Raw genomic sequence first — 17625 nt, 5'->3', positions numbered from 1 at the left:
AAAAATATTTCTAAGAAAATCGATGTGAAAGACTCCTCACTTTCGATAACAAACTTCTTAAAAAACAAACTTCACACTTAAATAAAGAAAGAAAATAATTAAAAATTAATAATAATAATAATAATATAAAAATATTCTTCTCTTGTCAATATAAACATATTTTTGAGAATAACGTGGAAGAATATAAAAATATAAATTAGTAATACAAACTAGCATAGAACCAGAATAACGTGGCTGAACAGTAGGCAACAAAATTTAGATAAAGAATAATTTTTGACTGGCTTAGACAACGATTCAATCATTGCCTAACTTCAGTGCAAAAATTAAGTTCGAAGGGTGGTGATATGTAAGGTGTCAGGCAAATCCAACACCTTCCATGAAAACCCTGACATGATAAGCAAATCCAGTAGCATGTCATATAGCTCCGAATAAATCGTGACATTAAATGAACCAAAGTAATACGAGTAACGAGTGAGCAAATGGAATACCACAGACTAACACAAGAATGCCCAAATGCATGTCATACCTTCCCACAGTGAGACAGACGCAGTTCCGAGGGAAGAAACGAGAACAGAAGCCGAGAGCAGAACCGTGTTAAGCTAGAAGGCCCTACGATAGGGGACGGACACCCACGTCGCCAGCTAACCGACAGGACCACGCCCCCGCCCATGTTAAAAGCTAGAGCTCTCCAGAAGAACAGTACAGATCTTACGATAACACTAAAAGGGCCACACCAGCAGCAAGTTTTAGCGTGAGACTTTTTCGTGTCTGTGTTACACTGCAAATTTTAAAAACATTGCCCCACCACGAAAAGTATAACGTTTCTCATTGGATAGACAGAGTTTTTGTAGGCGGAGCTTAAGGTTAACATTGAGACCCTGATTGATCAGCTGAAAACATAGCCAGACAGTTTTTTTTTTAAACCAACTTCGGTAAATTGTAGTAAGGAGAAGTTAGAAAAGAGTTGCTTCCGAGACGGCGAAGGTGGAGCTGCGCCGTCCGCTGCCCCCCTGAAGCTGCCTAACCAATGACAAGGTAATGAACGCACGCGATGCCGCATAACAGGGCATAAAGCTTCACTCAGAACTGCAGAAGTCTCATCTGTTACACCCCCGTTTTGCGTAATACTAGTGTCGATCGTCAATTAAAGCTCATGGTATTCACATTTGCTACGTAAGTTAAAATCTGAAACGCGATGATTTTTCTGTTGTATAATTATTGAGAAGCCACATCAGCCACTGTAATTTACGACAAGTTAGATAAGTAATTAAAGATAATTGAGGGTCACTGTAGACCATTTTGATAGTTTTCTCTTTTGTGAAACTTAATTTAAACCTAGATTATAGATGTGATATGGCATAGGTCATCCTTCGATTCATTGTAGAACTTGGAAACCCATTCAGGGAATATTCGTTCACATATTTGTTGAACGCAGTTGGTTTTTATCATCCTGTATTAAAACATTTGCTTTTATCAATAGTGCAATTTACAAACAATGTTTTGTGAGTAGAATAAAATTTAACTGCTTTTTCGACGTTATTTTACCAGCTAACTGAAAATAGGAAAGCCTTGAACCCCTTCCACTAAATTTAGTTAGTATTAAGATTCTTTTACAGGGAGTGCAGTGGAGCTGACGCTGAAATCATTAAGTATTTGGTTATATCATCGCTAGTCTCACTGAACTCTTCTGAACTCTACATGTCATGTGCGGTCTGGCGTCTCCTTACCAGCAACAGGTCCCAGATTCAAACTAGTCAATTCCCTAAAAAACACGCTCAAAGCGTCGTTGCGCGAAAGTGGTAGGGAGACACAACATAGAACAAACAGACACCACGCAGAATGTTAGAAGTTGTAAGTCTAGGGGGCTGATGACGTCAGATGTTAAGTCCCATAGTGCTTGGAGCCATTTGAACCATTGAATTTTTTGACTATGATAAGCGTGTAAGTTGGTCACTTTGCTATTGCCACGGAACGCTGCAGCTGTGGGTACACTTCCGGCTACCTTTATTTTGGGCTCTAAGTTATTGGTGAAAACAAGTCATTAAAATGCACCTCATATCAGTTACGTAATTACGCAAAGATGCACCCAAACCGTTAAAAATAAATGGTGGCAACATTCACCGCTGGTATCTGTGCAGTAACCTGGGCTGGCAGTCTTTTGGTAAAGCCAGAGGTCGTGGGATCGATTCACGTTCGTACCAGGGAAGTTTTTCAATTTGACTTTAACCTAGTTTTCACCTATCAACGAATTGAAGATGCAGCAGGAACGACATGTGGTTCAGATTCCACGTTAAACTGGCCCTCTTCCCCCAACTGGGTTAATGAGGTATGATGCTGCAAGTATCCGAAGAGACGTCCAACTGAAAGACTTGCACAAGACCGTTGAGCCACAAGAAGTTATATTTATATCTGTGTAGTTCCAAAACCTCATTCGCTACCGAGCGAGGTGGCGCAGTGGTAGCACACTGGACTCGCATTCGGGAGGACGACGGTTCAATCCCGCGTCCGGCCATCCTGATTTAGGTTTTCCGTGATTTCCCTAAATCGCTCCAGGCAAATGCTGGGATGGTTCCTTTGAAAGGGCACGGCCGATTTCCTTCCCCATCCTTCCCTAATCCGATGAGACCGATGACTTCGCAGTTTGGTCTCTTCCCCCAAACAATCCAATCCAATCCAATCATTCGCTACGCTTAGAGTACTGCAGTCGGCAAAAGTACTTTACCGAGAATGCCGAGGCGGTAGTTGATGGTGACGAGGATGACGCCGTGCTCCACAAAGTTGGGAGGGCCGTAGAAGTTGGAGCCGCCCACGCTGAAGCATCCGCCGTGGAGGAACACCATCACAGGTAGCTGCGGCGACGGACCCAGCGTTGGCAGCTGTGGATAGCATGCACACTAGACCAGCAGCTCAGCATTATCAAAAAAATCCAAATACACAATCTGCTGCAAACAGTCATTCAATTTCAAAGGCTCAAACTTCTACATCACTGCAGATAGGAACTTACAAGAGGAAGCCACGACCTTTGGAACGCGGATTTACTGCAAACTTCTTACACTCGTGGAGGACAACAAAATGTGTAAAGCCGTCGGCACACGGACCGTGCTGTCGAACGTTAACGCTGAGCGTGCCAAGTTCAACGTGCTGCTGAACGCTCAGGAACGATGCGATTTGTGCATACGGTACGTGGGCCCCAACGTGGTATACGGGATCGCAACGCACTCCAGCGGCAGTTGAGGGATGTTTCTGGTTCGTAAATCACACTGTTTACTCAACAGGTGCGCGTAATTCCCACGTTAGCTCTATTAAAACGCACATTTCTTCCATCGTCCACGAAAAGGAAAGTACCATGTCCAATCAGTAAGGACACAGGCTTATAAAAGTTCCGTTACAGACAGTGCGTTACAAATTTGGAATACTTCTCCGCGTAAGATAAACGTTATTTCATGATTCCCACATTTTAGAAAAACTCCAAGTTCAGTCTTACTTGATCACTGTTCCTACCCAGTAGCAGAATCTTTGCAACATGTGAATTATGAAGCGTAAAAGAAGGAGTAAAATATCATTAAACAAGTAGCGCAAGCTGTCCTTTAGATTAAGCCAATCGAACAGTCACCCCCCCAAAAAAAGGTGAACTTGTATTTACATAACATCAAATATTATAGTCTACACTTGTATTAAACTAATAATAAAGTATCGGAACGCAATAAAAACGTGAATGTTAAGAAAAAAATTTGGTTGTGTCAGGACGCGAACCACCGCCCCAACAAAAAAAAATCTCTGTACAAAACACTGATGCTCTTCATTACGCTAAACCAACATCTCCTGTGTTGGTACAAATCATCGTATCTTACCGCGTGCTAGAAACACTAATCGTAGATATGTTACTAACTGAAATTTAATTATAACAAATTGTACCAAGAACAACGCGGTTTGGGTGGATCTTCAGTGTGTCGCTGCCTTCAAATAGCCTACTCTCATTATACCCAAGTTACAATAATTCTTTTGCCGCGAATATGATGTTTCTCATTATTTTATTGGAACGAATCACACAGTTAACAACGGGTTTTGCAGTGATTCTCAATTTGCTAGTGCTCGAAACGGCATATATACGTATAGACTTTAAATGAATGCCAATATGGCGCCTCAGAACTCTGTACTGACGCGAGACGGCGTGCTTGTGACGTAGGTGGCGTTGGGCCATCTCATTGGTCAACGCTCAGACGCACGCTCATAATATCTGACATGACAGTTATTCCTCTGCACGTTCGAAAAGACTCCCGAGCGTGCTATTCCATGCTGTGACGTCAGAAACTCGGCACGCTCAACGCTCAACGTTCGGATGCACGGTCCGTGTGCCGACAGCTTAAGCAGTAGCGCGTACTTCTCAAGCGTTATTGACGAAATCGCAAGATAATTTCGGTCGTCAAATATATATACCTGTGCGTGGCCATTTTTACTAAGAAGGTGCGGCAGCCGAGTGGTTAGCATCCAAGCCCCGTAATCGATGGATCGAGTCCCGTTCGTCAGTTTTTTTTTTTATTTCTAACACAGTCATTTTCTTTACTACTTATATTAAAGTTGATATAATGGGAAAAATACGCGTATCAGGACGAACTTTCATTAAATTTACAAAGTTATTTGGCAGTCTACAAATTTTTTATTACCACAAATAGTATAATATTCGTAACTATCGACTAGTAAACGACCACACGCATGAAGTGATACTGAAAATGTATGCTTGTCCGTGATTTGAGAAATTCCTTATACCTGGAAGGAGCCCGAAGCGACTTGTTACCTCCAAGTTTTGACCGGCTCAGACGGCTTTCAAAAGATGTACAATTAATCGTCGCCTTCGACATTACGAGTACAAGTTGCAGGATGGTATTTTTCGTAAAAACATGGAAAACAAAGTTAAACAGCACCACCTGCATTGAATAAACGCTATGTTTCCTCATACGCAAGGTCTTTTGAGGTTTTCCGTGGAAAAACAAACCTCGTTAACATTTTCAAAAACCTCTCCTTCAGCCGATAATTTGGAAGTAAACCATGCATACCGCAGCATTTTTTAAATATCGGCGCTGGTAATTGGTCATGCAGTATCGAGTGTATTTTCATGGCGTCTTCACGAGAAGCAATTTCTCGTTCTCTTTCCATTAAATACGAACAGTTATGAAGACACGGACAAGCATATATATTCAGTATCACTTCATGCGTTTGGTCGTTTACTAGTCGATAATTATGAATATTATATTATTTGTGATAGTAAAAATTTGTAGACTGCCAAATAACATTGTAAATTTAATAATAGTTCATCCGATTACACGTATTTTTCCCATTACATCAATTGTAATATAAATAGTAAAGAAAATGACTGTGTCATAAATAAAAAAAAACCGACGAACGACACTCTATCCAGCGATCCAGCGGTTACGGTGGGGCTTGAACGCTAACCACGCGGCTGCCGGCGCTTCATGGTAAAAATGGCCACGCACAGGTATATATTTGCCGACCGAAATTATCTTGCGATTTTCTCAGTAACGTTTGAGAAATACGCTTCTCCTTACACATTTTGTTGTCCTCATGGAGTGCTCCGAGTATACGAAGTTTGCAGTAAATCCGCGTTCCAAACGTCGTGGCTTCCCTTGTTAGTGCAGCCCTACGTTTAAACTCACGATTTAAAACTTACCAGAAGGGGCTCCCACGTGCAGCTCGGTCGCCCGTTCATTCTCACATCATGTGGATGGGCTAAACTGTGACTTTCTGATGTCAGTGCTGGACGAACGGCGAAAGGTGGGAGCACTCAATGCACCCAGCAATGTTGTCGAACTTGATCGTTTTGGTGATCCAGGTGTTATGGTGTTCGGACGCACAATATTTCGTGGACGTATTACATCCAGATCTTTGAACAGGGTACACTCACAGATCAACTTTAGTGTGACACTGTTCTATTTCTCCATGTTAGTCTGACTTCATACACCAGTGGCCTTTAAAATTGCTACACCAAGAAGAAATGCAGATGATAAACAGATATATTATGCTAGAACTGACATGTGATGCCATTTTCACGCAGTTTGGGTGCATAGATCCTGAGAAATCAGTACCCAGAACAGCCACATCTGGCCGTAATAACGGCCTTGATACGTCTGTGCATTGAGTCAAACAGAGCTTGGATGGCGTGTACAGGTACAGCTGCCCATGCAGCTTCAACACGATACCACAGTTCATCAACAGCAGTGACTGGCGTATTGTGACGAGCCAGTTGCTCGGCCACCATTGACCAGACGTTTTCAGTTGGTGAGAGATGTGGAGAATGTGCTGGCCAGGGCAGCAGTCGAACATTTTCTGTATCCTGAAAGGCCCGTACAAGACCTGAAACACGCGGTCGTGCATTATCCTGCTGAAATGTAGGGTTTCGCAGGGATCGAATGAAGGGTAGAGCCACTGTTCAAAGTGCCGTCAATGCGAACAAGATGTGACCGACACGTGTAACCAATGGTACTCCATACCATCACGCCGGGTGATACGCCAGTATAGCGATGACGAATACACGCTTCCAATGTGCGTTCACCGCGATGTCGCCAAACACGAATGCGACCATGATGCCGTAAACAGAACCTGGATTCATCCGAAAAAATGACGTTTTGCCATTCGTGCACCCAGGTTCGTCGTTGAGTACACCATCGCCGGCGCTCCTGTCTGTGATGCAGCGTCGAGGATAACCGCAGCCGTGGTCTCAGAGTTGATAGTCCATATTGCTGCAAACGTCGTCGAACTGTTCGTGCAGATGGTTGTTGTCTTGCGAACGTTCCCATCTGTTGACGCAGGGATCGAGACGTGGCTGCACGATCCGTTACAGCCATGCGGATAAGATGCCTGTCATCTCGACTGCTAGTGATACGAGGCCGTTGGGATCCAGCACGGCGTTCCGTATTACCCTCCTGAACCCACCGATTCCATATTCTGCCAACAGTCATTGGATCTCGACCAACGCGAGCAGCAATGTCGCGATACGATAAACCGCAATCGCGATAGGCTACAATCCGACCTTTATCAGAGTCGGCAACGTGACGGTACGCATTTCTCCTCCTTACACGAGGCATCACAACAACGTTTCACCAGGCAACGCCGGTCAACTGCTGTTTGTGTATGAGAAATGGGTTGGAAACTTTCCTCATGTCAGCACGTTGTAGGTGTCGCCAAGGGCACCAACTGTATGAATGCTCTGAAAAGCTAATCATTTGCATATCACAACATCTTCTTCCTGTCGGTTAAATTTCGCGTCTGTAGCACGTCATCTTCGTGGTGTAGCAATTTTAATGCCCAGTAGTGTATTTGTGGATGACAATGCGCGACCGCATCGAACAGCGGAGATGGCGGAGCTCTTGGAAGGAGAGGATGTTCGGCGAGTGGACCGGCCTGTCCGTTCCCGCGTCTTAAATCCCCTTGAGCACGCGAGGGGGCAGTGGGGAGACGCACTGCAGCAGCTCCACATGCACTAACGTCTGTCCAGCAGCTGTCAACTCACTGGTTTAGGAATAGCTACAACGCCCCACCACAAGAACTCCTCACCAACCTTGTGGTCAGGATGGGAGCATGTTCCAGAGCATCCTCTGTTGTCCGCGGTGATCACACACCCTATTAAGGCTATACAGTGCGACCAAAATTCAGTGTGAAAGGATGTCACTGATAACATTCGCTGATGACATTGCTGTCCTCAGTGAAGATGTTGGAGAAGTCCAGGATCTGCTGAATAGAATGAACAGTCTGATGAATGTAGAAAATAGATTTAGAGTAAACCGAATAAGGGCGAAAGGAAAGAGAAGTAGCAGAAATGATAATAGTGAGAAGCTTAACATCAAAATTGGAGATTACGAAGTGGAAGAAGTTAAGGAATTATGCTACCTTGGAAGCAAAATAACCCATGACCGACGAAGCAAGGAATACATAAAAAGCAGATTAGTAAAGAGAAATAAGGCATTCCTTGCCAAAAGAAGTCCTTTGGTATTAAACACAGACCTTATTTTGAGGAAGAAATTTCTGATAATGTACCTTTGGAGTACAGCATTGTACGGTAGTGAATCATAGACTGTGGAAAAACAATATGTAATCGAAGCGTTTGAGATGTGGTGCTACAGAAGAATGTTGAAGATAGGGTGGACTGATGAGGTAAGGAACGAGGCTTTTCTCTGCAGAATCGGCGAGGAGAGGATCATAATGGAAAGCACTGACAAGAAGAAGGGACAAGATGATAGGATATGTGTTGAGACATCAGAGAATAACTCCGTTGGACTAGAGGGTGCAAGAGCTAATTTGAGATGAGGAGATTGGAACAGAAGAGAAATTCGTGGTCGGATCATCAGTTTAATGTTCAGGGGATCATCATAAATCGCTGTGACTTTAGTGTAATTATTGTCTTTGAATAAAAGCGTCATTTCTGTTCGTCTCACTGCGTATTGCTTTCAGCTACCTTCTGTGCTATATTGTAGCAGTTCTTTCTACGTATGGTCTAAGATTCATCTAGATATGTTAGTTAGTAGTTTCATATCGTGCGAAAATATTTTCGTCCTTAAGTTTTGCACACTTGTTTATAAGCTCTTGTAAAATTTGCACCTCTTTTTGAAAATGAAAATTTTATAGAAAAAATTTTAATCTTCATTCATGTAAAAGATGTAGACATCTGAAAGAGAATTATCTTTTTGAAACAGCCTGTATTTCCTGAACAAAATATCGGAAATGCTACAGAACACGACAAAGTTTAATTACGAGTGCTATCCAGAAAGTTAGTTCCGATCGTCCTCGAAATCGGCACTACTGTAAAAATCAAAAATGTTTTATTTGCAACAGCTAGCCACAACTCCCAGCTAATTATCTAAATAACTGCCGCTCCAACTTAAACATTTGTCATGGCGTTGTACTAGTTTTCAATACCCTTGTCATAGCAGGCAGCCGCCAGTGCTTTCCGCTAATTCTCTATTCAAGTCTACAGCTCCTTGTCTGTGCCAAAACGTTGTCGTCATAGTCAGCGATTCGTGCGAGCAGAGATGAAACTCAGGGGGTCAATTGCGGTCTGTATTGCGGGTGAACAAACACTTCCCACTGAAAACGCTGCAGCAGTATCTTCATTGCCCCTGCAGAGTGCAGCTGAGAATTGTCATGAAGAAGGAACGGCGTGACAGTTGTGTTACGTGGGCTGGATAGCTTCAGGCGAAATTTCTCACCAGGCCCTCGTACTTGGCGAGAGACACTATTTTCTAAGTACATTTACGTGCTCACTGTGCGCTCAGAACTGAAAAGAGCGATGTGACGGGTTCGACGGGCGTTCTACAGACACTGCCCAATACATCTGTGCAGAGTTTCATCAGATTTTTACAGTGGTTTCCATTTCGCGGCCGATCGGAACTTTCTTTTTGGATAGCCCTTGTTCAACACGTACTTTATCATTTTGAGTAGCGCACTTACATTTTATGACAATACCTTGAAGAGATACTGTGTACCTACATGAGACAGATTCATTCTGCTTTTTGTTATTCATAGCGTTGTTCTATTTTAGAATCTTTCAAAGTGACGTAACGCTGAAACAGTTAAAGAATAATAAGCGAATAAAATACTGCGGTCAAGCCAGTGTAGAATTATTAAAGGGGTTCGGTGAAATGAAAAGCAAGGATGACAACATAAAGGGTGCAATGGAAATCTCACTGTTTAACGCAGAGGAGATAGCAGATAAGTCCAAAGATTATCTTGAACCCTCTAAGTGGGAGATGAATTGTCTGACGATGTGATAGAACAAGAAATTGGAGTTAATATTGAAGAGAGAGGGAATCCAGCATTGGAGTCAGAATTTAAAAGAGCTATGTAACACTTGAGATCAAATAAGGCAGAAGGGATAGATAAAATTCCATCGGAATTTCTCATATCACTCGGGAAAGTGCCAACCAAACGACTATTTAAGTTGGTGTATAGAATCTATGGGACAGATGACATACGATCCGAAAATAAAAAGGGCAGATAAGTACAAGAACCATTGCACAGTCAGCTTAACAGCTCACGCTTCCAACTTGCTGACAATAATAATAGGCAGAAAAATGGAACAGAAAACTGAGGATATGTTTGATGACGAAGAGATGATAGGAAAGGTAAAGGCGGCAGAGAAGCAGTCCTGATGATGTACTTGATAATGGAATCAAGACTGAAGATAAATCAAGACGCGTTCATAGGATTTGTCGACCGGGAACAGTCGTTTGACTATGTAAAGGTACGTTTACACTGGGATACATGTATCGCGACATGTATGAGCGACATGTCAATTTGACATGTCGCGAAACATCACCTCATACAAAAATTCACGGAACTTGTATGCGGACCCTCGAGCTCATACATGTCGCGTATACATTTTGTATATCGCTTTTTGGCCATATACGCGACATGTATGAGCGACATTTGAAGAACTCGCGCATGCGCAGTACTATCATTTCCTGTCGTCTTGTCGACTGCCGCTTATTTCGACGATTAGCGTATGCGTAGTACCAGGCTCTTTGGCGGCTGTTTGAGTTTTGAAGGTGCCGACTGTCGTTTCGACGTTAATGTATCTGCATAAAATATCAAAAAGTGCCATATGCAACATTATTCTTCGTGTTTGCGAGGCCATTGTGCTAGTTTTATCCCAAGAAGTGAAGGTAAAAGTTTTATATATATCAGAGTATGTCATACATTAAATAATTTTTTCATGCATCTGGCACGTATATCAATGTTTTGCTGTTATTCCGGCGGCCTCGCGTGATAATGTTGACAACGGATGCCGACAATCGTGTGTGAGACGTCGGCATTAGCAATCGCGTGACAATGCAAATGTTTTGTCATGAAATCTTCGTTTTACGAGGAATCCCCAGTGGCTAAAAAACGGAGTGTTACTGCCAACTGATCCTCTGGTGGAATCGCTTCCCGAAAGTTTGTGTTGGTTTTGGACACAAGAAGAGCCACAAGTGATAACAAACCGCGGAAATCCTCCATACTCATCCTAACATAATTTCTAAAATATGGCGTTAATTCGCGAGAAACTCTCTGTGCCACCATCTACGCTTCCTCCGCCTTTTCTTCCTATCATTTTCCAAAAGAGCAAGTGTATCAGCACATAAAAATGTGAAAACTTCCAAATCGTCGTCGGAAGCTATCGCACAGTGATACATATCAACCAGTGTAAACGCACGCTCATACATGTATGAGGTTGATACTTGTCAACTCATACAAGTCGCGATACATGTCGCAAAGTCGCATATACATGTATCTCATACATGTGCCGATACAAATCGCAGTGTAAACGCACCTTAAAATGCTCCACTATGACAGTCTGAGAAAAATAAGAATAAACCATAGGGAACGACGGGTAATATGCAATATGCACAAGAAGCAAGAGGGGACAACAAGACTGTGTAATCTTACCCTCTCACGAATCACCATTAAATTTCTCGTAGTCTCTTCAGTATTTTCAAAAGCTTCGAGAGGCGTAAGATAAACAAAAGAAAAACATTTTATTTATCTTCATTATCTTGTTGTTGTCGGCTCCAGCTATTGAGTCTAGGGCTACATTCTTGCGGCTGAAATTTGGATTTAACGTTGTGGGTTCGTATTGAACTGAATAACTGATGAAATTCTTTCAGTTACTATGAGTATCTTTTTATTTTATTTCACTCTTCCGTATCACACCGACTTAACAATCTCCATTAAAAAAAAAAATTACATTGTTGTTGATATACTTAGAAAAACGTCTACTTCCATCAGAGGCATGCCCATTACTACTTACATTCTGCGGTATTCACAATATTCCAAAGACTGTACAAAACGAAAGAGTTTACAAACTTTTTGACCAAAGAAGAATCTTCGCTAAAATGTATCATTATTTTGTAAATTAACCCAGAAATAAATTAAATATTTCGCGTTAGATTGTGCAATTAATAATATGAATTTTAAGTATACAAGAAATTTCTTAATTTTAAATATTTTTAAAAGAAGAATAATTTTAACTGCACTTACAGAGTACTAATAAATTAATTTCTTTTTATACATTTTAGCCTGAAACATTAACACATCGTATACAAAATCATATGAAGTTCATTCAGTTAGACAGCTGATATGATGTTTACCTATACAAGAATCGATAGTATACATGGTATTGGTTATTACTGTTAAAAACAGTAGTTAGAGGAGGGTGTCCCATTACAACTGGAAGACCAAGAACGAAGTGCTCGGATTCAAAACGGACAGAGATGCTGTCTTTCACGCCTGTTGTTCAGTCTGTACATAGAAGAAGCAACGACGAGAATAAAAGGAAGGTTCAACAGTGCGATCAAAATTCAGTGTGAGAGGATGTCACTGATAACATTCGCTGATGACATTTCTGTCCTCAGTGAAGGTGAAGGAGAAGTGCAGAATCTGTTGAACGGAATGGACAGTCTGATGAATGCAGAAAATAGATTAAGAGTAAACCGAATAAGGACGAAAGGAAAGAGTAGTAGCAGAAATGATAATAGTGAGAAGCTTAACATCAAAATTGGTGATTACGAAGTAGAAGAAGTTAAGGAATTATGCTACCTTAGAAGCAAAATAACCCATGGCCGACGAAGCAAGGAATAAATAAAAAGCAGATTAGCAAAGAAAGCTAAAGCATTCCTTGCCAAAAGAAGTCTTTTGGTATCAAACATAGACCTTATTTTGAGGAAGAAATTTCTGAGAATGTATCTTTGGAATACAGAGTTGTACGGTAATGAATCATGGACTGTGGAAAAACCGGAATAATATGTAATCGAAGCGTTTGAGATTTGGTGCTATAGAAGAATGTTGAAAATAGGGTGGACTGATAAGGTAAGGAACGAGGCTTTTCTCCGCAGAATCGGCGAAAAGAGGAACATAATGGAAAGCACTGGAAGCAGAAGGGACGGGATGATACGATATGTGTTAAGACATCAGATAATAACTCCGTGGACTAGAGAGTGCAAGAGCTAATGTGAGATAAGGAGATTGGCGCAGAAGAGAAATTCGTTGCGGCAAGTATCAGACTGGTCAAAAGACTGATGATTCAAAAGAATGGAGAATCACTTACAATCAATGCCCTAAACTGTTTATTTCACACATTCCAAATCCTGTCTTCAACTGCAACTTTCATCCGTTGTGGCGCCCCTCTTGTACCATAGCAGTTATTCTGTGATGCTTTAATACATATCCTGTCAACCTGTCATACTTCTTGTTAATGTTTCCCACATATTCATTCACTCGTCGAGATTGTAGAGACTCACTTCATTCAGCCCACTCAGATTTCAGTATCCTTGTATAACACAACACCTCGAACGCTTCGATTCTCTTCTTTACCGGATTTCCCACAGTCCATATTTCACTTCCATACGACGATGTGTTATATACGTACATTTTCACAAATTTCTTTGTCTAATTCAGGGCTATGTTTGGTACTAGTTGGAAATATTCCTTTTCTTGTGCTAGTCTGTACCTTACATTTCTCTTAATTAGTCAGCCTTGTGTTGATTACTTCCAATATAACAAAACTAGTTCAGTTTGACTTCTACGTAGTGCTAGATTTTGATGTTAAGTTTGTCACTAATCTCATTTGTTGTATTCTTCAAAACGTTTGATCAGCTTTGGTATACTGTCAGTCCATGTTCTGTACTCAGTAGACTATTCATTTCATTCAACAGGCTCTTTAAGTCTTCTTCATCTTCACAGAAGATAGCAATATCATGAGCGAAACGTATCAGTGTTCACAAATCGTAAAATTTCATTACTGTCTTTCTTTTCTTTCCGTCATTACATCTTCGATATACAGGTAGAACAGTAGAAAAGAAGATTACATACCTGCTTTACACTCTCTTTAATCAGCCCTATTTTCTCTCGGTATCTCGTTATCAATGTTTCCTCTTTATTCTCGAGCATTTTTTTATATTATCATTCTTTCCTTTTAGGAGCACTTATTTTTGTGAGGATTTCGAAAATCTTACACCACTTTACATTGTCGAATGTTCTTTTCTAGGTTGACAAAGCCTATCGCAGTATCTTGATGTGTCTTACTTCCATTTTCAATTATTGCACTTTTTATGAAACTAAAGACATACCTTTAAAAAGTGAAAAACCGGATAGTTTCTTACAGAACAACAAACCAGTCAATGGGGACTGTAATTATCTATAAATACTGTACGCGTTTGGGATCTACACGGTATGTCCTCTCTATGAGACAGTGGACAAAGCGACACACTCTGGTCTTTCGTTTGCTACTTTGAACACTCTGCTCTTCCGCCTGGTGCCGTGAGGTTGTGCGATGCTGATTAGAATAGATTTGTTTCATTGTTATACAGAAACATGTACGTTTCAAGCGACATCTTTCTGGATTATGGTGAGATGGTTGCCTACTTGCGCTGTCTTTGTGTAGTTGTACTTTGCAGTACATCAGATACATTTTCGTGAGATAGTTTGCAGTCGTATTCAATGAGAGCAAGATTCGTTCTTTGTTCGAGTTCACAGTTTCGTTAGAACATGTGGGACACAGTATTCAATTTCTATTCGGTTATCTGGGGTTCCAAGGTGATTATCTCATTGTTTTTCCACCCGTTAAATAATAATGTAGATGTTTATGTGAATATAGGCTGATTTGTCCGGTGCTTGTAAATGTACGGCCATGTAAAATCACGCGCTCCGTTGAAGCGCACTTGCATGTAAAATATGAGATTTTGTATTCATTTTCTGAACGATGTACCAAAATACATCTGATGTTCGTGTAATTTAGGATTCTTACGGAAGTTATTTTTCGCTTCTCTGATTTTAACTCAAATCTTTACATGTTTGCAATTAAGAATGAAGTTATAGAACGAACTGCTTTTCGATTTCAATATATTTCAAGCAGAGAGAGAATAAACAGCCTTTTGCAGTAATGGAGCTTTCTTATTTTTAAATTAATTTTTCAGGTAGCCAGGTAAGTTCGTATTGTATGGAACTTCAAGGCACGTGGCTGCATCGACAGAGACTTCGATATTTTACTATTGCATTAACTCAAACTTTTTTTCAGTTTAGTAGGTGCTATAGGATACAGAATGCAAACATATTTGCAATGCACGAAATGCACTTATAACGTGTAATTCACATGCACGTATAGTAACTACATGAGATCTGTTGTAAGGATTATAGTTTCAGTTTTGTCATTGTTTAGCTTATGTTAAACTCCCCTTTAATTACCCTGGTGCACTATCACATAGTTCTGTGTGTGTGTAGAGAGGAGGTTGTGTGTATAGGGGTGTGGTGGTGGGGAGGGGGTATGGATGTGTGGATGTGTAGGTGGGTGGGTGTGTGGATGTATGGGTGTGGTGGGTGGGTGGGTGCATTGGTGTGTGTGGTTGAGTGGATGTGGATGTGGGTGTGTTGTTGTGGGTGTTCACATGGGTATGTGGGTATGGGTGCCACTTCAATTTTGATTTTCAAGGAATTGGTATGGTTTAATTCATGCTGTAACTTTTACAGATTCCTTTTCACCACACTCATCTCGAAAATCTTCATAAGGGTACTAAAGACCCTGATCTCGTGTGACAAACAAACATTTATCGTCATCATTATCATCATTATGAGAGGAAAGGAGTAGATAGGAAAGAGAGACGACTGATACAAAATATATATTTACACCAGAAAGTAAGGATAAGGATTGGAAACGAAACGTCGGAAGGAAGCAACATTGGACGAGGTGTTAGACAAGGTTTTTGCCTTTCTCCACTGTTGTTTAACGCATACCTTGAAAAGATTATTGTGAAAGGCTTAGATGGGAAAAGAGGAATATGTATTGGTGGAAAGAGAATAGAATGTATAAGATTTTCTGATGACATGGTATTAGTGGCAGGAAGTGAGCGGGCAGTGAATAAATTGCTGAAAGATCTGAATGAAGCTTGTGTGGAATATAGGATGCAAATAAACACAGCAAAAACAAAGAGTATGTCCATCAGTACAAGACACAGACTGTCCAATATTAAAGTAGGACAAGCTACCATTAGCCAAGTAAGTGCAATTCAATATCTTGGAAGCACAATAACTGAAGATTTCCGATGGCACCAGGAGGGGAAAACTCGAATTGCCATAGCGAAGGAGGCATTCAACAGAAAGAGGAGACTCTTATGTGGAAAATTAGATAAAGGTGTAAGGAAAAGGCTGGGAAAACTTCTTTTTTGTCTGGAGTGTGGCACTATATGGGGTAGAAACATGGACGCTGAGACAAGAGGATGAAAAAAGATTAGAAGCATTTGAGATGTGGATGTGGGGGAGAATGGAGAGAATAAGCTGGATGGAAAGAGTGAGTAATGAAAGAGTGTTGGAAAGGGTTGGTGAGAGAAGATGTCTGCCGAAGGTTGTAAGAGAAAGGAAAAAGAACTGGTTGGGACATTCATTGAGAAGGGAGTGATTGCTAGCAGATGCTCTGGAAGGATTGGTTTGTGGGAGAAGACAGAGGAAGAAGAAGATACAAGATCATAGACGGCATAAAGGGAAGAGGAAATTATGCAGACCTGAAGAGGATGGTAGATGACTGGACAGCCTGGAGAACTACCATGTGAAGAACTGGCTTTCGGCAGAATACTAATGATGATGATGATTATCATCAAATCCTGACGTGCTTCTGACCATTGCTTGCTGAGTGGCTCTACTTTGTGTGTGTGTGTGTGGGGGGGGGGGGGGGGGGATTGTGTTAAAAATTTGTGCCACACAACTGTAAGTCAAAACTGATAAGACACTGATTGTAAATTTTTCTTTTAACGCTAATGAAAAACTTTTGAAAACCTTATTTAGTTCAGCAAAGCCAGTCCAGGTCACATGTTGTACGTCCGTTCGCTGGGTTCTTCTGAAGAACACTGCGAATGCAGATTTAGTTTTTTGTCCATTGCCCGGTTAGCTGTGCTATGTGAATTCTTTGGTCAAGAGAGTATTGAGAAAGGAACCACGAAAGTCATGTGGCCGGTGCGACATTTTGTGTTCAGTTGGTAGTTCACAATGAAGCGTCCCTGGCGCTAGTTGCCTCTAAGAACGTAGACCTGCGAGTGTGTTTACCTGCGGCGTGTAGACGTTGAGGTAGAGGCAGTCCTCGTGGCCCAAGGGGATGGAGCCCTTTCGCTGGGGGCACATGCTGCCGAAGAACAGCGCCTTCCGGACGCCCTTCCACGGGGACTTGGGCACTGGCGCCTGTGAAAACGACAGACATTGCATCACGACTGGTGCACTGGAACGTGGAAGCCAAAGAAGGGTAGGTGGGATTGAGTTACGGGCATCGGGGTGTACGCAGCGCTGCGAGCGGGCTGGGGAGACAACCTTCTGGCGCAGACACAGTATAAGATAGCGGTGGGCGATAGGTAATTCGCGAACCGGTTCAGCAGCTATGATCCGCAAACAAGTTTACCTTGTGGCGACCTTTACCTACTTTTCCACTTTGGTTACAGCTACCAAACTGTGTCCTCGTAACAAACTTTTCAGAGATCGATAAGATTTCCCCGGTCACTGTGTTTTTCTTCGGTCCACATTTACCTAAAATAACGATACAACTTTATAACTTATAAGAAAAAGAAGGTTAGATTTTAACGTCCTGAGATGAGCTTTTGGAGC

At 41.6% G+C, this 17625-nt stretch overlaps 1 protein-coding gene across 2 annotated transcripts in view; it reads right to left on the bottom strand.

Annotated features, from left to right (window-relative positions):
• LOC124588910 (esterase FE4-like) overlaps window positions 1-17625 on the bottom strand; it is a 292280-nt gene that overhangs the window by 122221 nt on the left and 152434 nt on the right. For both annotated transcript variants that reach the window (XM_047131505.1, XM_047131506.1), the window contains 2 exons: window positions 17077-17208; window positions 2723-2876 (listed from right to left, as the gene is read on the bottom strand). In XM_047131505.1, the coding sequence (XP_046987461.1) occupies window positions 2723-2876; window positions 17077-17208 (286 nt within the window). The remainder of the gene's footprint in view (window positions 1-2722; window positions 2877-17076; window positions 17209-17625) is intronic.

This window comes from Schistocerca americana, chromosome 2 (assembly GCF_021461395.2).
Source record: "Schistocerca americana isolate TAMUIC-IGC-003095 chromosome 2, iqSchAmer2.1, whole genome shotgun sequence".
Taxonomy (NCBI): domain Eukaryota; kingdom Metazoa; phylum Arthropoda; class Insecta; order Orthoptera; family Acrididae; genus Schistocerca; species Schistocerca americana.
Note: the sequence above shows the minus strand (reverse complement) of the source record. Positions and strands in the feature narration are given on the sequence as shown.